Raw genomic sequence first — 20,748 nt, 5'->3', positions numbered from 1 at the left:
GTTTGCACTGTGTTTTCCTTTTCTTCGGACTGATCAAAACCCCTCAGGTCTGAGAGAATCTCCTTGAAGTCACCTGACATCTGCAGATAGGTGGAGCCTGTGTGTCTTTAGACGGCTGTACCGTGGGATCGTCTTTAGATAGGTGTAACTTTCTCCATTTGCTCTATTGAGATATCTATAATCCCTTGCGTGCCAGAGAGTTACTGCAGTCTAAACATAGAGAATCCACATGACAATTGCAAATGAACATTATACGACCAAAATGTATTTTATACTTTTTATCATGTTAAGAGATTGCTGCATGAAACTCTGAAAACTTGCGAAAACAAATATTCCAAATAACCTGTGTCTACTATGTTTAATCTGCATGGATTTTCATGAATGCAAACCGAATTTCAGACATATTACAAAGCTTCCTCTTCTGGTAGACAAAGGCACAAACTGGAAATGAGACAAAAAAATCTCCCCAGTGGATAAAAAGCCACAAACCGGACAGCATTGTCGTAAAAAGCCACAAACTGATGGTAGACGTATTGTCACGGTTTGGGACCGGGTTGCGTGTTGGACCCAAAAGCAGGAGCAGTAAGGCAGACACGGGGAGTTAGCCAAAAGTTTATTGAACCAAACAAGGGAGAACTGCGCATTAGACAAGACAGACGGGGCAACTAGACTGGAACCAGGAACTGACTGGATTGGGACCAATGGGAAACCTGTAACTGACAGGATTGGAACCAACAGGAAACCAGGAACTGACAAGGCTGGACCATAACCCGGGACTGACTGGACAGGGACCACGTGAAGAGAGCCTGTGGAGCTACTGGGGCTGGATGAACTGCAATGGAGATGAGAGGGCTGGTATGTGCAAGAGCACACCTAGACATAAATACACCAGTACAAACTTAAATAGTTCCTTCAGGGTAGGAGTCAGGATCAAAGTTCAACTGCAGTTCAGGAATGAAGTTCAAAAGATAAAAATAGAGTTCAAACCCAAAGTTCAGTTCAAATTCTAAGTTCAACAGATGAGAATATTATTCAAAACTTAAGTCCAGTTCAAAGTTCAGGATCGAGTCTCAGTGTGTTCAGTATTTCTGTTCTGCATGACAATTCCCCAGAGGCACGCCCATGTGACTGGCAGATAGAGTCGGGTGAAGGCTCAGGTGAATGCAGGAACAAACTGTCTGTTCTCTGTGTGCTGCACTCATATAACCAGTTACATTTATCTCAGGGATTTAGCTGTTGAGATGTGATCAGTAAGTGGATCTGCTCACAGAAGACACCAAAATGATTAAACAGTTCAGTTTGTAGAAAACTTCATTTCAGTGCTCACTGTTCCAGAACCGGCACAGACGGGGTTAACCGTGACTACTGAATAACCGCTGATCACTTTGCAGCGCAGAATAGATTGGATGCTGATAATTAGCAGCTGACTAATGTGAGACACAACATGAGAAAAAAACAGGAGGAAGCCGGTAAATACATCAAGGTATAAGCACTACGGCAGGTGGACATGGCCTTGGAATAGGCATGAATGATCCACTTAAAATACAGAAGTCAAGTTTAGAGCTAGAACTCATAAGACAATGAATACTTATTGATGACTGAAACATTACAATCCCAAGGCGTAAGAAATACACTGACAGTTATATCTGAGGCAGAAACCTCAGAGGAAATAAAGACTACATGAAGTCCGAACGCTTAATAGAGAAATCCCCATTAATTAAGTCCAGGGACCTGGAAGCTCCACTCTAATGCTCTCTAAGCCTGGAATACCACTGGAGTAAAAACACGCAGAGTTACATTCTGCGCCTGGAAGCGGCTGTGAAGAAATAGTAAGAATTATATGGTGCCTGGACATGGAAGCCCACAGCGGAGGAGTTCGACAGTACGTTCGGAGCGCGGAGGCTCCAGTCTGGAAAAATGAAAAGCTTGGAGGTTCACAGCGGAAAAAAAATCAGAGCTTCAGTAGTGGCGACGGAACGCCAAACAAAACAGAAGATAAAGGTTACCGGCTGAGAGCGATGGTATGGCACAGCTGGCACCCGTGGCAACCCGGTTCCGACCAGGAGGAACGCAGAGGTTCTTCAGGAGATGGTGAGGTAGGTGAGGAAAGAATCTGGCCCCGAACCGGACAAAGCGCCATGGTTAAATGCAGAACGATGATGAGCTACCATCAGATTCAGCTGCGAGGCTCCACTCTGCAGAATGAAAGTCAGCTGTGAGACGCCGCTCAGTCACTCCATGCACTGACTTGACAGATGGGGCGGGGCCCATGAGTAACATGACAGGTTGGAGCAGAGCCCTGACGTAATCCACAGCTGACATACCCGTGGCCACTTCACACAGCAGCTCCACCTCAACTTCACCTGGGAACACAGACAGACAAACCAGCAGACCAGGGGCAAACCACAACAGCACCCCCCCCCTCAAGGGAGACCCTGGGTGACTCACCAAGCCGGAAGCAGGAACCCCAGAGGAAGAAGGCAAGACGACCACAGGGTGGGAGACGAAGACGTGCGGTTATTATGCGACCTCTTCTAGAGCCCACGACGGAGAAGATGCCATGCAACCCACCAGGGTCCACATAGGAACAGGAGTCCCAGGGCCCATGACGGAGACGTTGCCGTGCGACCCTCCAGGGTCGATGGGGGACTGGAACGACCCTCCAGGGCCCACGATGGAGAAGCGCCGTGCAACCCTCCAGGATCCACGGGGAACTGGAATGATCCTCCAGGGCCCACGATGGAGAAGTGCCGTGCGACCCTTCAGGGTCCACTGGGAAACAGGACTGGAACCTCAAGGCCCTCCAGGGCCCACGACGGAGAAGGTGCCGTGCAACCCACCGGGGTCCGAGGCGGAGCCGAAAAAAAATTAAACAGGAGCCCCACGACCCCCCAGGGCACACGACGGAGACAGGTGCCGTGCGACCCCAAGAGGCCTGAGGCGGAAATAAAAAACAAAATGGGAGTGGTCTGCAGAGGGACAAGCTGGCAGAGAACAAACTCCACACAGGGAAGGTGGAGTGGAAATCCAGGGAGGAGGACAGGGAATCAAAAACAAGACATGACTAGGCTGAAACACATGGGGAACTGACTGGGCTGGTCTGGGAAACCAGGGAAAACTAGGACTGGCCTGGGAACCGAGAAACACTAAGGACCAAGGACTGGTTTGGGAACCAACAAGCACACAGGACAGGTCTGGGAACCAGGAAACACCAAGGACTGGTCTGGGAACCAGGAAACACCAAGGATGGGTCTGAGACCCGGGAAACACCAAGGACTGGTTTGGGAACCAAGAAACACACAGGACTGGTCTGGGAACCAGGAAACACTAAGTACTGGCTGGTCTAAGAACCTGGAGAGATAAAGACAGTGCTGGTCTGGGAGTCTAGGGACATAGGACTAGGACTGGTGTGAAACCAGGAGAACACAAAACTATGGACCAGAAAAACAGACTGGACCCAAGACAACCCCCCCCCCCACCCCCCGCTACCCCAGAGGACATTTACAATCAAACCCTGGAGCAGCAGAGGGAGGAAAAAGAAAAAAACAAACTCAGGACCCAGGGCAGCCACCCCAGAGGACATTCACGATCAAACTTTGGGGCAGCACTCCCACGACCGTGAAAAATGACGCCAAGGTCACCAATGGGGGTGATGCTTCCCAGGGGACATTTACAATCAAACCCCAGGAAGCACTCCCACGACCCAGGCTGACGAGTCCCACGGTCACCAGTGGGAAAAGGAGTAACCACCCAGAAAAGAAGAAACCAGGGAACTAGGAAAAAAGCGGCATAGGAGCCCAAAACAAGATCAGGAAGGGGCCAAAGACTAGAACAGACCAACCTAGGGACAAACTAAGGATCTCGGAAGGGATCTAGGACAGGACTAGGAACTGACTAGAAAAAAAAACAGACCAGAAGACTTGAACCAACTAGGGAAACAAACCAGGACCAAGAACTGACTAAAAAAAAAACACGAGCTGACAAGAACAGGAGACTAAGGAACTAACTAGACTAAAAATGGACAAGGGACTACACTAAGAACTGACAAAGACTATGAATGAGGAGGAACAAACAAGGGACAGACTAGAACCATACTGCTCCTGCTGGGTCAGAGGTTATGGCCAGAGTCTTCTATCACAGTGTTGGTGTTGGACCCAAAAGCAGGGTCCAACACAGACAGACAAACCAGCAGACCAGGGGCAAACCACAACATGTAGCCTGACAACCAGCCCTGAATTGGGGCCAGATACTGGCCTCGCTCTCTCCTAGCCTGTAACTGGTTGGCGGCCCTGGCGCTGAGGTCAGCCTCATATTGATGTGGCGCGAGCACTGCTCTCTTATTGGTCGTTTAGGAGAGGAAAATCTCAGTCCAAAATGGAGGCCAGTATTGGTCCAATTCATAGCCGGGCCAGTTCTCGGGCTAGTTGGGCTATGTAGATGAAGCCGCAAACTAGAAATGGCATGAATTGATTTGATCCACCAACATCAATAGACTTTTGCTTAATGATTCCCTTATTGGTCCTTCAGAGCGGCCGTTGTTTTTGAGTGTGTTTGTCGGGAAAATGATCATTTCTCTATGTTGATTACAGACCCTGCAGCGCCTCTGTAATCGACCTCTTCTGTAACAGTTTTGCTTTGAAGCTTGACCCAACGAAGCAGTGCTCCGATCCACTGCTTCATTGGTTCTCTGCTTCGATGCTTTTCAGAAGTGGCAAGTCCGCATCTTAACTCCTCTCAAAGCCATTTAAAGATGTCAATCGTGAGTCACTTTGCTCTCTGCCAAGTCAAGTTAGAATTCTGCTGGAATTAATACGAGTAACTTCAAAGCGAGTCGCCGTTTTAAATCAAATGACGCCTCTTTCCAAATAAAATACAAGCAGTAAACTACAATCAACTTTTTTCCTCCCAAAATGAGACGTCCAGTGTTCTGTATGAACTGCATTGATGCTGATGCACAATGGTATGGAGTTAAATTTGTGCCATTAATGTCTGAAAGGAAATGCTTTTAAGAAAACTACAGATTTTATTTATTTCTATTTATGTCTAGAGATCAAGGATCCAGTGACCAATTTCATATTATTTACTTAAAATGCTGGTGACATCAAAACCTGTAAAGTCTACTTTTAGTACAAAGAAAATTCACAGGAGGTATTGATAAGGAATTGCATCGATATCAGTAAAATCTTATCAGTTCCCATCCCTAGACCTAAATGACATGAGATGCTGAAGAGCTTTGCTCGTTCATGTCTGCAACACACACACACACACACATATTACTCTGGAACAAACAGTGTTGTTAAGGACAATAATCACGATGTTAAAGAGCAAACCACTTTCCCCAGGAACGACATGAACAGGAAGTGGGGAGAATCCAAGATGGCGGAGTGAGCGGTCACATTTTGCAGGCTCTGGTATTCAAGTTTTTCTTCCAGTCCTTGAATGCAAACTTGTGTGCATTTTACAACTTTTAGTGGTTCATCTGGAAACCTTTGAAAACTTTGTGGACAGAATATGAAGTCTGCAAGATTTTTAATTAGTTTTTGTCAAGTATAAGCGAGCCAGTCGCAATGGATGACCACGACTATCACCTGGACGCTCTCCCCAGTGAGAGTGACCATGGAGACAATGATGCTGAAAGCATTGAAATCGATGGACAGGCATCTAAGGTTGATAACATCAACCAGGCACACACTCTGATCAAATCTGTCCATCCTAAAAAGAATAAGAAGGGTAACAAAAATCCTCAACGGTGAATATATCGGCGAGACCATTCTGTTAGCGGTTAATTCACTCATGAAGAAAACGGATACAATTTCAATTTATTTTCATTTATATAGCACCAAATCACAGCACAGTTGCCTCAAGGCACTTTACACAAGTAAGGTCTAACCTTACCAATCCCCAGAGCAACAGTGGTAAGAAAAAAACTCCCTCTGAGGAAGAAACCTCAAGTAGACCAGACTCAAAGGGGTGACCCTCTGCTTGGGCCATGATACAGACACAAATTACAGAACACAGTAACATAGACTGAACTCTTGCTAAAGTTTGATTAACGGATTGAAGGCAGCACTGCTGCTGTCGTGAACAAGGAAAGCATTGATGGTCTGCAGAAAAAGGTCAATGAGCTTCAGGAAGAAAAAACAGCTGAAGGAATCTGTGGCAGCACAAGCTTGATACAAAAGGAGGTGGAATCTGAGGATAAATGGCTTAAGCAGAAAAAGATGTGGAGTACATCAGAGAGGTGGTCACTGGCAATTTTGACAAGAGTGGTGCCCGTTTCAGTAGAGCGGCTTCATGACATGGTCGACTCTGTACATCACATGGGCAAAAGGGCGACCCCACCACATGAAATAACGCTCTGAGATCAGTAATTATCCAGTTAATGGCGAGGACGCTTCGGGACAACATCTAGAGGAGGTCCGAGAATGCCAGGGTCTGTCAAGAAATGCATATCCACTTGAAAGAAGATTTCTCCAAAGAAGACAGGGAAGCTCACAAGAAGCTGTGGCCGCTGGTGCGGGATGCCAGAGAGAGAGGGCAGAGAGCTTTTCTGAGGGAAGGATATGCATTGATGAACAACAGGAGAGTTGACTCCAAACAGACAGAACTCATCGTCTGGAAAGTTTTTTTCTAATTCTCCTATTCAGTTTGAACGGTATGATGCACCTTATTTGACTGTAGTTAAGGACAAGAACTCTCTATCCTGCGCATCTTATGATTCAGTGTTCTACTTAAAAACTTTTCAGGTATATTATCTTTTATTTCCTTAAATGCAAGGGGGCTTAAACACAATGTGAAGTGAAAAGCTCTTTTGTGAGGAGCAAAAAGCTAGTTGTGTTTGTCTACAAGAAACGCATTCTGCTGAAGATGTTAATTTTTGGAGGTTACAGTGGGGTGATTCCATTCTTGTCAGCCACAGAACGTCTCACACAGCTGGTGTTAACAGATTTTCTGGTAAAATAATTAAACATGTTAGTGATACAAACGGGCATTGGTTGATAGTAATAGCAGAAATTAATGATGAAAACTTAATTATGTGTCGGACGCAGCTCGGAGAACCGACCAGCGTTTGAAGGACCCAGTATGAAATAAGCAGAGCACGGTACAAAGGCTAACTGAATTTAATACATAACAGTGATGTGATACAAAACGACAAAAGAGTGTGCGGTCTGGCGTGGTGGTGATACGGTGCGCTCCCAGCAGCGCTAACGGTCCGGAGCCAGAAGCCGTTCGGACCCAAGGACCCCGCGACACCCCCCAGGTGGCCGCAACAAACCGAGTCTGTGAAAGAAGGAACCATTATGTGAGTCCACACTCTACACACAGAGAGACCACTTAAAGGTGTACATAAACAGCAAACACTTCCTGGCTTAATTACTAATCAGCTTCCCAACCTGCAGGCATGGAACATCCAGTTCACAAAACTCCACTGCAGTGGAAGCCGATACATGACTAACGTACAGCTCAATATAATAAGGTGTGAGGGACACCACATTTACTGACTGTATAAACGTTAGTCACAAAATCTAACGTACCTCAGGAAGTGTGTTGACGAGCGTGAGACCTCACCCCCTCCTCTTTCACAGACCGTGCATCAAACCCTGGACGTTCTCTGCATCCACTGATGATGAGATGGCTCCCGAGACGACGATCTCACCCGTCTGGTCACAAGGTCGAGTCTCTGGCAAATACACACTGTATACTCCAGTCTTAAATGCCACCATGTTCCAATCCATATAGATGCACCACAGCTGTGAGTCCTGACGAGCCGCAGGTGATCAGGGTGAGGTCCTGATAACCTCAGCAACACAGCCACTCAGTCCCAAATGCAAGCCACCTGGAAGGAAAAACAAAAGACAGAAACAAAAAGGCAGCCAGGCCCCCCCAGCCATACAACATTAATTTTAGTGTTTAGGGTTACAAACGAAAAGGGGCAAAAATAGGACATTGATTTCTGACTTATGTAAATGTTTTATAGATAGTATGCATTCTTATTCAACTGATAAACTCATAGTTGGGGGTGATTTTAACTTGGTGCCTATCAGGCGTGGCACAAACCGGATGGACACAAATGCAAGCTCACAAGACTGATAAAGTTCAAATGGTTTAGTACCAAGCAGGGGTTCGGTACATGGGTGGTCCAGCAGCGAGGTAAAGGTAGCAAAAAGGTGAGAGGCTGAGATGTGGTACAATAAACAGGCACAGGTCAAAAAACACAGTGTAAGGGCTGTAAGAGGCAAGGCAAAATCAAGGTCAAAAAACAAGGCAGAGTCAAAATACATGCAGGCAAAAACAGCAATGTGATGTTTTAAATCCCTTTGCATCACTTTACCACGCAATGACGCAACCGACAGGCGTGGAAAAACTCACGCATGCACATGAGGGTTCAAGCTTGTCTGACGCAATCACACGTGATTCAAATCCATATGGTTTTTGAAAAAAATAACAAGGTCGGATACTTTTCTAATAGATCTCGTATAACCTGGGCAATGCACTGATCTCTTCCTGTACTCCAATGCCCTCTCCATCAATGTCAGAGCTAACCTCTGGTTCTCTGAGGTAGAAGTGTTGGCGCGACAAAGCCTCAGCATAAACATTCTGAGAACCAGGGCGATATTTTAACGTGAGGTCAAATGCAGCCAATTCGGGCACCCATCTCTACTCCGTCGCTCCCAACTTTGCCTGTCTTTGTCTGTCTCTGTGTTTGTCTCTGTCTCTGTGTCCGTCTCTCTCTGTGTTTGTCTCAGTCTCTGTATTTGTCTCTGTGTCTGTCTCTGTGTCCATCTCTGTATCTGCCTCTGTGTTTGTCTATGTGTCCGTCTCTGTGTTTGTCTCTGTGTCAGTTTTTGTGTCCGTCTCTGTGTTTGTCTCTGTCTCTGTCAGTCTCTGTGTCCGTCTCTGTCTGTCTCTGTCCGTCTCTGCGTTTGTCTCAGTCTCTGTGTCTGTCTCTGTGTCCATCTCTGTATCTGCCTCTGTTTCCGTCTCTGTGTTTGTCTCTGTGTCCGTCTCTGTGTTTGTCTCTGTGTCTGTCACTGTCTGTGTTTGTATCCGTCTCTGTGTTTGTCTCTGTCTCTGTCCGTCTCTGTGTTTGTCTCTGTCTCTGTGTCTGTCTCTGTTTTTGTCTCTGTCTCTGTGTCCGTCTCTGTGTTTGTTTTTGTGTCCGTCTCTGTGTTTGTCTCTGTGTCTGTTTGTCTCTGTGTCCGTCTCTGTGTTTGTCTCTGTGTCAGTTTCTGTGTCCGTCTCTGTGTTTCTCTGTGTCTGTCACTGTCTCTTTGTGTCTGTCTGTGTTTGTCTCTGTGTCTGTGTTTGTCTCTGTGTCTGTCTCTGTGTCTGTCTCTGTTTTTGTCTCTGTCTCTGTGTCCGTCTCTGTGTCCGTCTCTGTGTCAGTTTCTGTGTCCGTCTCTGTGTTTCTCTGTGTCTGTCACTGTCTCTTTGTGTCTGTCTGTGTTTGTCTCTGTCCGTCTCTGTGTCTGTCTCTGTGTTTGTCTCTGTGTCTGTCACTGTCTCTGTTTGTCTGTCTGTGTCCGTCTCTGTCTCTGTATTTGTCTCTGCGTCTGTCTCTGTGTCCGTCTCTGTGTTTGTGTCTGTGTTTGTTTTTGTGTCAGTCTCTGTGTTTGTCTCTGTGTCCGTCTCTGTGTTTGTCTCTGTCAGTTTCTGTGTCCGTCTCTGTGTTTCTCTGTATCTGTCACTGTCTCTGTTTGTCTCTGTCCGTCTCTGTGTTTGTCTCAGTGTCAGTCTCTGTGTCTGTCTCTGTGTCTGTCACTGTCTCTGTTTGTCTGTCTGTGTTTGTCTCTGTCTCTGTGTTTGTCTCTGTCTCTGTGTCCATCTCTGTCTCTGTATTTGTCTCTGTGTCCGTCTCTGTGTTTGTCTCTGTCTGTCTCTGTGTCCGTCTCTGTCTCTGTGTTTGTCTCTGTGTTTGTTTCTGTGTCCATCTCTGTATCTGCCTTTGTTTCCGTCTCTGTGTCCGTCTCTGTGTTTGTCCGTCTCTGTGTCCATCTCTGTGTCTGTCTGTTGTCTGTGTCCATCTCTGTTTGTCTCTGTGGCCGTCTCTGTGTTTGTTTCTGTGTCCATCTCTGTGTTTGTCTCTGTCTGTCTCTGTGTCCTTCTGTGTTTGTCTCTGTGTCAGTTTCTGTGTTTGTCTCTGTGTCTGTCACTGTCTCTGTGTTTGTCTCTGTGTCCGTCTCTGTGTTTGTCTCTGTCTGTCTCTGTGTCCGTCTCTGTGTTTGTGTCCGTCTCTGTGTCGGTCTCTGTGTCTGTCTCTGTGTCCGTCTTTGTCTCTGTCTGTCTCTGTGTCTGTCTCTGTGTCTGTCTCTGTGTCCATCTCTGTGTTTGTCTCTGTGTCCGTCTCTGTTTGTCTCTGTCTGTCTCTGTCTCTGTGTTTGTCTCTGTGTCCTTCTCTGTGTTTGTCTCTGTCTCTGTGTCCGTCTGTGTTTGTCTCTGTGTCAGTTTCTGTGTTTGTCTCTGTGTCTGTCACTGTCTCTGTGTTTGTCTCTGTGTCCGTCTCTGTGTTTGTCTCTGTCTGTCTCTGTGTCCGTCTCTGTGTCTGTCTCTGTGTCCGTCTTTGTCTCTGTCTGTCTCTGTGTCCATCTCTGTGTTTGTCTCTGTGTCCGTCTCTGTTTGTCTCTGTGTCTGTCTCTGTGTCCGTCTCTGTGTTTGTCTCTGTGTTTGTGTCCGTCTGTGTTTGTCTCTGTCTCTGTGTTTGTCTCTGTGTCCGTCTCTGTGTTTGTCTCTGTCTCTGTTTGTTTCTGTGTCCATCTCTGTATCTGCCTTTGTTTCCGTCTCTTTGTCCGTCTCTGTGTTTGTCTGTCTCTGTCTCTGTGTCCGTCTCTGTGTCCTTCTCTGTGTCTGTTTCTGTCTCTGTGTCTGTTTCTGTCTCTGTGTCCGTCTCTGTGTCTGTCTCTCAGGAGGCTCTGAGATGACTCTGAGGAGCTGCTTCAGTGATGTCCACATAACTTGATGCACTTCCGGCATTTTGGATCTGTGTGTGTGTGTGTGTGTGTGTGTGTGTGTGTGTGTGTGTGTGTGTGTGTTCAAAACTTTCAAACTGTCCTGTTGTAGGTCGATAGAACACAGCACAACATATGATTGCATGATTAATTTACCTGATTAGAACATTATATTGCTACACATTTTGTCCTAATGCATGAAACAAAGTTTTTTTTTTTTTTTATTAAGTAATATGTTTGGGTGGAATAAACCTTTCAGAGCTTAACTTTTTAAACAAAGTTTTTTTTCATTAATAAGTAATATTTTAGGGTGGAATAAACCTTTCAGAGCTTAACTTTTTAAACTTTTTTTTATTAATAAGTAATATTTTTGGGTGGAATAAACCTTGCAAAACTTAACTTTTTAAACAGTTTTTTTTTAATTAAGTAATATTTTTGGGTGGAATAAACCTGGTAAATGGTCATCAAAACATTCCAATCGTGTCTTTCTGAACTCTTCCGCATCAAACTCCATCGTGTCAATGTTTACAGTGTTCATAAACGTTTACGTTTCTTAAATATTTATTATGGCCACTCTTAAAACTTCAGTTCTCTTCATAATTTATTATTGGTAAATTTTAGAATTAGTTTAGATGAGATATACTCATTATCTCACAGGAATAGATCACGTTTTGCGCAGGAATTCATCAAGCAGAAAGGCCGCGGGCGCGCACGAACACAGAATACCCAGAAACTGTGGAAAGTTGTGCGGCCGGAACGAGAGCGTCCACTTTAAGCTTGTCATAAGCTAAGCTAGTGAGAGTTGAATGAACGGACATATACGAGACTGCGCGACTCTGGCGCGCAAAGGATTGTGGGATATGTCAATAGAGCGAGATTGCGCTGCAAAGTGTATAAAAATGGTTTCATATAATGTCATAAATAAACTTGTCATACCTGATTTGTTACATTATTTTGTCTATTTAATGTAATTTCCTGTGGTTCATGGGCGCGACTATACCCACAATTCACCGCGGCTTACGGAAACATCAATGGCGCCTTTAGTGGCTGGATCACGACAAATGATCGGTAAGAACTCGATCCGGTTCTGTTCGGACGGTTAGCGGTAGGTGACTGTTCGTTTGACCGGTTGTGGTTATTACAGCCTAAAAGCAGAAACAAGTCATCGTTTATGAAATAGATTCGCTAACCCAGCCCTACCTGGCTGGCCACAGTAAGCAGTATTAAATAGAGCAGACTGAATCTCTTTACAGCAGAATCCTCACACGTTCAAACATTCGATTACCACTCATACGTCACTGCTGAAATTTAATATTTGATAATTTGCTCAACTGAAAATCACACATTGATAATTTGTGCAACAAAGTGCAGCAAAGAATGTATTTTTTGAGACAACTGAGGCTTTATGGTGTTAGCAATCAGATCATGCTAATCTTTTACAAGCTATCTTAGAGAGCCTAATTAGATATGGAATCAGTGCCTGGTTTGGTAACCTTACAGTTCAACTTAAACTAGGTTGTCTAACATGCACAGAACAGCAATGAAAATAATTGGTATGAAAAAATACGAGTCCATTGAGAAGCTGTTTAACCAGTCAGTTATGACGCAGGCAACAAAAATCTGCTCAGACTCCACTCACCCACTGTCCTCAGAGTATGAACTTCTTCCTTCAGGAAGAAGATTAACGATTAAAACAAATCATCTCAAATTATCATTTGTTCCAGTCTCTATCAAACTGTTAAACAATGCAAGTAACTAATGCAATAGAACAACGCGCAACAAACTTCAGCACTTTAGCATCTGGCACTTTTCTCAGCACTTTAAGTAGTTGAATGTTTCTGTGTTGTCATTGTAATGTATTTACTGATTTTAAACTAGATTTTAATTATTGTGTTTTATGCGATTTGTGTCCTTTTGTAAATTGTTCTTTGCCCTGTGAGGCGATAATGTAGTGCAATGCCTAAGACAAATTTCCCTAATGGGACAATAAAGTTGACCTTGACCTTGAATACCATAGCACATTGTGACTAAAATTAAAATCGTTAAAGATCACAGATTAAAATTCTAAGTCAATGGAACATTAAGAGTGTCTTTCATTAGATAAATTGATATGATGGTGGTAAAACAGGTCATTGAATGGATTGTAGAACCATTAACATACATCTGTAACTTATCATTTCAAACTGGTAAATTTCCCAATCAAATGAAAATAGCTAAGGTTGTGCCGCTGTATAAGACTGGGGATAGACACCACTTCACAAATTATAGACCTGTTTCTTTGCTTCCACAATTTTCCAAATTATTAGAAAAGTTATTCAATAATAGATTAGACAAATTCATAAATAAACATAAATTACTTACTGATAGTCAATATGGATTCAGAGCACATAGTTCAACATCACTTGCTTTAATAGAATCAGTTGAGGAGATTACAAACGCCATAGACCACAAATTACATTCAGTTGGAATATTTATAGACCTAAAAAAGGCTTTTGATACAATCAATCATGACATATTAATCAGTAAACTTGAACAGTATGGGATTAGGGGGTTGGTGTTGCACTGGGTGAGAAGCTACTTGAAGTTGGGGGAATATACATCATCATGCTTGGACAATGCTTGTGGCGTCCCACAGGGGTCAGTATTGGGTCCAAAACTGTTTCTAATTTATATAAATGATATTGTCAATGTTTCCAAAATATTAAAATTAGTATTATTTGCAGATGACACAAGCATTTTTTGTTCAGGGGGGGATTTGCAGGAGTTACTGAGGAGGATCAGTATAGATGTGGGAAAATTGAAAATATGGTTTGACAGAAACAAATTATCATTAAACTTAAGTAAAACAAAATACATGTTATTTGGCTATTGTAATACAGACATACAGGTTCAGTTACAAGTCGAGGGGGTAGATATTGAAAGGGTACATGAAAATAAGTTTCTGGGGGTGATAATAGATAATAAGATAAACTGGAAGACTCATATAAAACATATACAAAGTAAACTGTCAAGAAGCATTTCAGTTCTAAACAAAGCGAAACATATTCTGGACCACAACTCACTCCGCATTCTTTACTGCTCACTGGTTTTACCATATTTACTGTGCAGAGGTATGGGGTAATACTTACAAAGGTACAACACAATCACTATCTGTAATGCAGAAAAGAGCTATAAGAATTATTCATAATACTGGCTATAGAGATCATACAAATCCACTATTTTTACAATCCAAATTCTTAAAATTCACAGACTTGGTTCATTTTCAAACAGTACAAATCGTGTATAAAGCAATAAACAATTTACTTCCAGCAAATATTAAAAATATGTTTTTTAACAGATCAGGGGATTGCAGTCTGAGTGGGAAATTTAATTTAAAGCATCAGTGGGCACGAACAACATTAAAAGGTTTCTGTATTTCTGTCTGTGGGGTGAGGATGTGGAACAGATTGGGAGTGGGGCTCAAGCAATGTCCAAGCATGAACCAGTTCAAACAGCGGTACAAAAATATGTTTTTTTCTAGGTATAGGGAGGAGGAAGGGTAATGAGGGCTAGGGTGTTTTTGTTTTTTGCTTCGGCTTGTAAATGTATAGTATTTTGTATGTAAGTAGGTATGTGTAGGTGTATATTTATGTTTGTGTATATATGTGTGTATATATATGTGTATGTATATATATGTATATGTGTGTATATATGTATATATATGTGTATGTATGTTGATATATATATATTGATATCGGTTTAGGTGTGTAGGAATCTATGTGTATATGTGGCAAAGGGTATTACTGGTTGTGGGGAAGAAGGGGTAGGGATAAATAAGCTGATGCTTCACCCTACCCCTTTTTGGACATGTTGGGTACACAGTAGGAACTTTTTTGTTGTTGTCTTTACTGATCTATCTTGTAATTGTTGTTGTATCAAATGTTCGAAATAAACAGTTTTCATTCATTCATTCATTCATTCATTCATTCATTCATTCAGACAGCACATAAATATCAGTAGTAGCACTAAGAGGCTGAGACAGTAATGGCACAATATCACGGCACACGACGATTCCTGAACGAAGGGAAAAAGTAAAAAACATCACAATTCATTGAGAAAAGGTGGACGAAAGAGCTTTTATCACCGAACAGTCTGAGAAGCAAGAGCGCAAAAGGGACGAAAGAGGAACTTAACAAAACCGAAGCTCACGATCTCGATGAAATGTGCCTGAAGCCACTCCAATTATAAAAAAAAAAAAAAAGTGTGTCATGGTCACTGCTGTATGTTCTAAGCCATATATATTGATTTATAACAGAAAACTGTCAAAAGGGAGAAAAAATATAAATATAAGTGTAAAGATGATTGAATATATCAGAGCAGTAAATTAATCAGTGCGTGTGAACGCGCGCATTGACTCACGTGCGGTTATTCCACCAGCTGATCACTGATCCACAACGTGAATTCTTCCTTCCAGAACAGCTCTTTATATCATTTTGATTCATCTACCCGTTGCCACATGTACAGAAGGACTGAATTGTCATTCCTACACTCATATTGTTATATTTAATACAAAATAATAATTGCACGGAGTAGCTCCTACTGCCGCTGAAGCTGCATTCAAGTACCGTCGGAAATTACACAACTTTTTCGTTGTTTCAAATTCAACAGTTGCTTGTGGCAAAATAATTAGTTTTCTCACAGACCTTGTAATTATCCTACCTTTTTATTTTTTTCAAAAAGTATATGGATTTGAATCACGTGCACTGGCATCAGACAAGCTTGAACCTTCGTGCGCATGCGTGAGTTTTTTCACGCCTGTCGGTTGCGTCATTCGCCTATGGGCAGGTTTTGTGGGAGGAGTGGTCGAGCCCCCTCGGCGGATTTTCATTCTCAGCAAACAGCTGAGTGACTGCCGCTTTGTTCCATGAAAATTTTTTTCAGAAACTCTGCCAGACAGCCAGCTAGAAACCATTTGGAAGATTCAGGTGGCTTTCGGTGAAGATTGTATCGGTATCACACGGATTAAGGAGCATTAAAACTGGATTAAAAATGGCCCACGGCCGCGGAGGGCGCACCGCGCCCCGAACGGTCATCGACAGGCTGGAACGAGCAGATCACTAACAAATTTAAGGCTCTGTTGAAGCAGGACGTCGTGTGACTAGCAGAGAAGTTTCATAAGAGGTCGGGATCAGCACTTTATCGGCACATTCCACTGTTAAAGGAGATTTTGTAATGAAAGACGTGCGGACGGATTCGCGCATCGGGATGCAGCCGCTCATGGCGCGGCGGAACAAAAAACACCTCCGTGTTGGAAACCATTCGTAAGATTCAGACGGCTTTCGATGGTTTTTCAGTTGAGTGAGTATCCGAGAAATTGTTTAACAGCTGGTTATGTTCCAACTTGTCCTGTGAGACTTCTAACATGGAGGTGTTGTTTGTCCCGCGCCATGAGCGGCTGCATCCCGACGCGCGAATCCGTCCGCACGTCTTTCATACCGATACAATATTCACCAAAAGCCACCTGAATCTTCCAAATGGTTTCCATCTGGCTGTCTGGCAGAGTTTCTGAAAAAAATTTCATGGAACAAAGCGGCAGTCGCTCCGCCATTCCTAAACAATAAAAATCCGACGAGGGGGGTGGACCAGTGCTTGCTCGAAGCCTGCTCATGAGTGAATGACACAACCGACAGGCATGAAAAAACTCATGCATGCGCACGAAGGTTCAAGCTTGTCTGATGCAAGCGCACATGAATCAAATCCATATAGTTTTTGAAAAAAATAAGGTCGGATACTTTTCTAACAGACCTCGTATATCCACACAAAAGATTAATTCTGGCCTATGTAATGTGCCTGAGCCTATCGCAGCTGCCCCCCCACAAAGATTAAAAAATCCAAGTAAGCAGGCTGAGTTTGTCCTGTAATTTCCAACGGCACATGAACGATGCAGCAGCCTCAGCGCTCACAAACCGGCTTCTGCACTGTGTGAAAACGTTCAGCTGCTCCAACGAAGTCAAATTAAACAATAACGTTACAAAAACTAAACAAACGATTAAAAAAACGTCAAGAATGAGAGCAAAACGAAACACAGACGAACTGAGGTTTTCGTTGCCCTTCGTTCAAATTTTTCAACAGTTTAAAAATCCTGACGAAGTGCCAGCTGCAGGAACGAAGCTGCGCGAAGGTTAAACAATGTCAATGACAGTCAACGAAAGTCCAGATTTCTTGTTTCGTCAGGGCTTCGTTAAGTGCCGTGTGATTGGGCCATTAGAGAAGGAAACGGGGACCGGCCGCAGATAATCAATGAAAACATATAATGACATTCTGATGCTGATTTCACCGGCGATTAAACGGGGAACGGCCGCAGATAATCAATGAAAACATACAATGACATTCTGATGCTGATTTCACCGGCGATTAAACGGGGACCGGCCGCAGATAATCAATGAAAACACGTAATGACATTCCGATGCTGATTTCACCGGCGATTAAACGGGGACCGGCCGCAGATAATCAATGAAAACACGTAATGACATTCCGATGCTGATTTCACCGACGATTAAACGGGGACCGGCCGCAGATAATCAATGAAAGTACGTAATGACATTCCGATGCTGATTTCACCGACGATTAAACGGGGACCGGCCGCAGATAATCAGTGAAAACACGTAATGACATTCCGATGCTGATTTCACCGGCGATTAAACGGGGACCGGCCGCAGATAATCAATGAAAACACGTAATGACATTCCGATGCTGATTTCACCGACGATTAAACGGGGACCGCTCGCAGATAATCAATGAAAACACGTAATGACATTCCGATGCTGATTTCACCGACGATTAAACGGGGACCGGCCGCAGATAATCAATGAAAACACGTAATGACATTCCGATGCTGATTTCACCGACGATTAAACGGGGACCGGCCGCAGATAATCAATGAAAACACGTAATGACATTCCGATGCTGATTTCACCGACGATTAAACGGGGACCGGCCGCAGATAATCAATGAAAACACGTAATGACATTCCGATGCTGATTTCACCGACGATTAAACGGGGACCGGCCGCAGATAATCAATGAAAACACGTAATGACATTCCGATGCTGATTTCACCGACGATTAAACGGGGACCGGCCGCAGATAATCAATGAAAACACGGAATGACATTCCGATGCTGATTTCACCGACGATTAAACGGGGACCGGCCGCAGATAATCAATGAAAACACGTAATGACATTCCGATGCTGATTTCACCGACGATTAAACGGGGACCGGCCGCAGATAATCAATGAAAACACGTAATGACATTCCGATGCTGATTTCACCGACGATTAAACGGGGACCGGCCGCAGATAATCAATGAAAACACGTAATGACATTCCGATGCTGATTTCACCGACGATTAAACGGGGACCGGCCGCAGATAATCAATGAAAACACGTAATGACATTCCGATGCTGATTTCACCGACGATTAAACGGGGACCGGCCGCAGATAATCAATGAAAACACGTAATGACATTCCGATGCTGATTTCACCGACGATTAAACGGGGACCGGCCGCAGATAATCAATGAAAACACGTAATGACATTCCGATGCTGATTTCACCGACGATTAAACGGGGACCGGCCGCAGATAATCAATGAAAACACGTAATGACATTCCGATGCTGATTTCACCGACGATTAAACGGGGACCGGCCGCAGATAATCAATGAAAACACGTAATGACATTCCGATGCTGATTTCACCGACGATTAAACGGGGACCGGCCGCAGATAATCAATGAAAACACGTAATGACATTCCGATGCTGATTTCACCGACGATTAAACGGGGACCGGCCGCAGATAATCAATGAAAACACGTAATGACATTCCGATGCTGATTTCACCGACGATTAAACGGGGACCGGCCGCAGATAATCAATGAAAACACGTAATGACATTCCGATGCTGATTTCTCCGACGATTAAACGGGGACCGGCCGCAGATAATCAATGAAAACACGTAATGACATTCCGATGCTGATTTCACCGACGATTAAACGGGGACCGGCCGCAGATAATCAATGAAAACACGTAATGACATTCCGATGCTGATTTCACCAGTGATTAAAGTACATTGTGTTCAATATGAGTCCATTATGTCTTTCGAGTGCTGGCTGCACAGGTGTTTCAATACATTGCACAGGTAGTGCTTCTGATGCTTGTCTGTAACTTATTGAACAGAATGCTCCCCCCCCCCTTATATCAAAACACATTCTTTGCACACTCTAGTTTAACTCTTGGTACAAACAGTCTGGCATCTGCATGCCGGCTACTGTGGGTGTGTGAAATTCACTAGCCCACATGAACTTGCCTCTTAAGTAGGAGGGTACCCTCCTCAATAAACAATTGCCCACCAGTAGGCATTCATGAAGTGTAATACTGTCCAGGCACGTTGGCCATCTGAGCGCTCTGTGAATGTCTGAAATGTGAGTTCTACGACTGCACCTGAGCACAACCCTAGCGGCTCTGTTCTGTAATTTTTTCACATTGTAGCCCCTTGGACCAAATAACATCACCATATGAGATGATGGGGCTATCATAGATTTGTAGAGCAGGTTTGCAGTGGCTGAGAAGGTCAAAGGACGAATTCTGCCCTGGATACCAATACGCTGCGAAATCTTTTTCCTAATATAAAGTACTACTTTGCTGTGCTTGACCACACTCGGCAGATCAATCAATCAATCAATGAATCAATTTTTTTATATAGCGCCAAATCACAACAAACAGTTGCCCCAAGGCGCTTTATATTGTAAGGCAAGGCCATACAATAATTATCTAAAACCCCAACGGTCAAAACGACCTCCTGTGAGCAAGCACTTGGCTACAGTGGGAAGGAAAAACTCCCTTTTAACAGGAAGAAACCTCCAGCAGAACCAGGCTCAGGGAGGGGCAGTCTTCTGCTGGGACTGGTTGGGGCTGAGGGAGAGAACCAGGAAAAAGACATGCTGTGGAGGGGAGCAGAGATCGATCACTAATGATTAAATGCAGAGTGGTGCATACAGAGCAAAAAGAGAAAGAAACAGTGCATCATGGGAACCCCCCAGCAGTCTACGTCTATAGCAGCATAACTAAGGGATGGTTCAGGGTCACCTGATCCAGCCCTAACTATAAGCTTTAGCAAAAAGGAAGTTTTAAGCCTAATCTTAAAAGTAGAGAGGGTGTCTGTCTCCCTGATCTGAATTGGGAGCTGGTTCCACAGGAGAGGAGCCTGAAAGCTGAAGGCTCTGCCTCCCATTCTACTCTTACAAACCCTAGGAACTACAAGTAAGCCTGCAGTCTGAGAGCGAAGCGCTCTATTGGGGTGATATGGTACTACGAGGTCCGTAAGATAAGATGGGACCTGATTATTCAAAACCTTATAAGTAAGAAGAAGAATTTTAAATTCTATTCTAGAAGCAACAGAGAGGCCAATATGGGTGAGATATGCTCTCTCCTTCTAGTCCCCGTCAGTACTCTAGCTGCAGCATTTTGAATTAACTGAAGGCTTTTTAGGGAACTTTTAGGACAACCTGATAATAATGAATTACAGTAGTCCAGCCTAGCGGAAATAAATGCATGAATTAGTTTTTCAGCATCACTCTGAGACAAGACCTTTCTGATTTTAGAGATATTGCGTAAATGCAAAAAAGCAGTCCTACATATTTGTTTAATATGCGCTTTGAATGACATATCCTGATCAAAAATGACTCCAAGATTTCTCACAGTATTACTAGAGGTCAGGGTAATGCCATCCAGAGTAAGGATCTGGTTAGACACCATGTTTCTAAGA

General features: G+C 43.9%; 1 protein-coding gene across 1 annotated transcript in view; it reads left to right on the top strand.

Moving 5' to 3' along the window:
• The first annotated feature begins 11,866 nt into the window (after positions 1–11,866).
• The window catches only part of prkn (parkin RBR E3 ubiquitin protein ligase), a 102,700-nt gene continuing 93,818 nt past the window's right edge, over positions 11,867–20,748 (top strand). Inside the window, exon 1 of the mRNA XM_034184898.1 lies at positions 11,867–12,014. Within this exon, the coding sequence (XP_034040789.1) occupies positions 11,978–12,014 (37 nt within the window). The 5' untranslated portion in view covers positions 11,867–11,977. The remainder of the gene's footprint in view (positions 12,015–20,748) is intronic.

The sequence above is a fragment of the Thalassophryne amazonica genome, chromosome 13, assembly GCF_902500255.1.
Source record: "Thalassophryne amazonica chromosome 13, fThaAma1.1, whole genome shotgun sequence".
In the NCBI taxonomy this organism is placed as follows: domain Eukaryota; kingdom Metazoa; phylum Chordata; class Actinopteri; order Batrachoidiformes; family Batrachoididae; genus Thalassophryne; species Thalassophryne amazonica.
The sequence above is the reverse complement of the archived record's forward strand: the minus strand, read 5'-3'. Positions and strand labels throughout refer to the sequence as shown.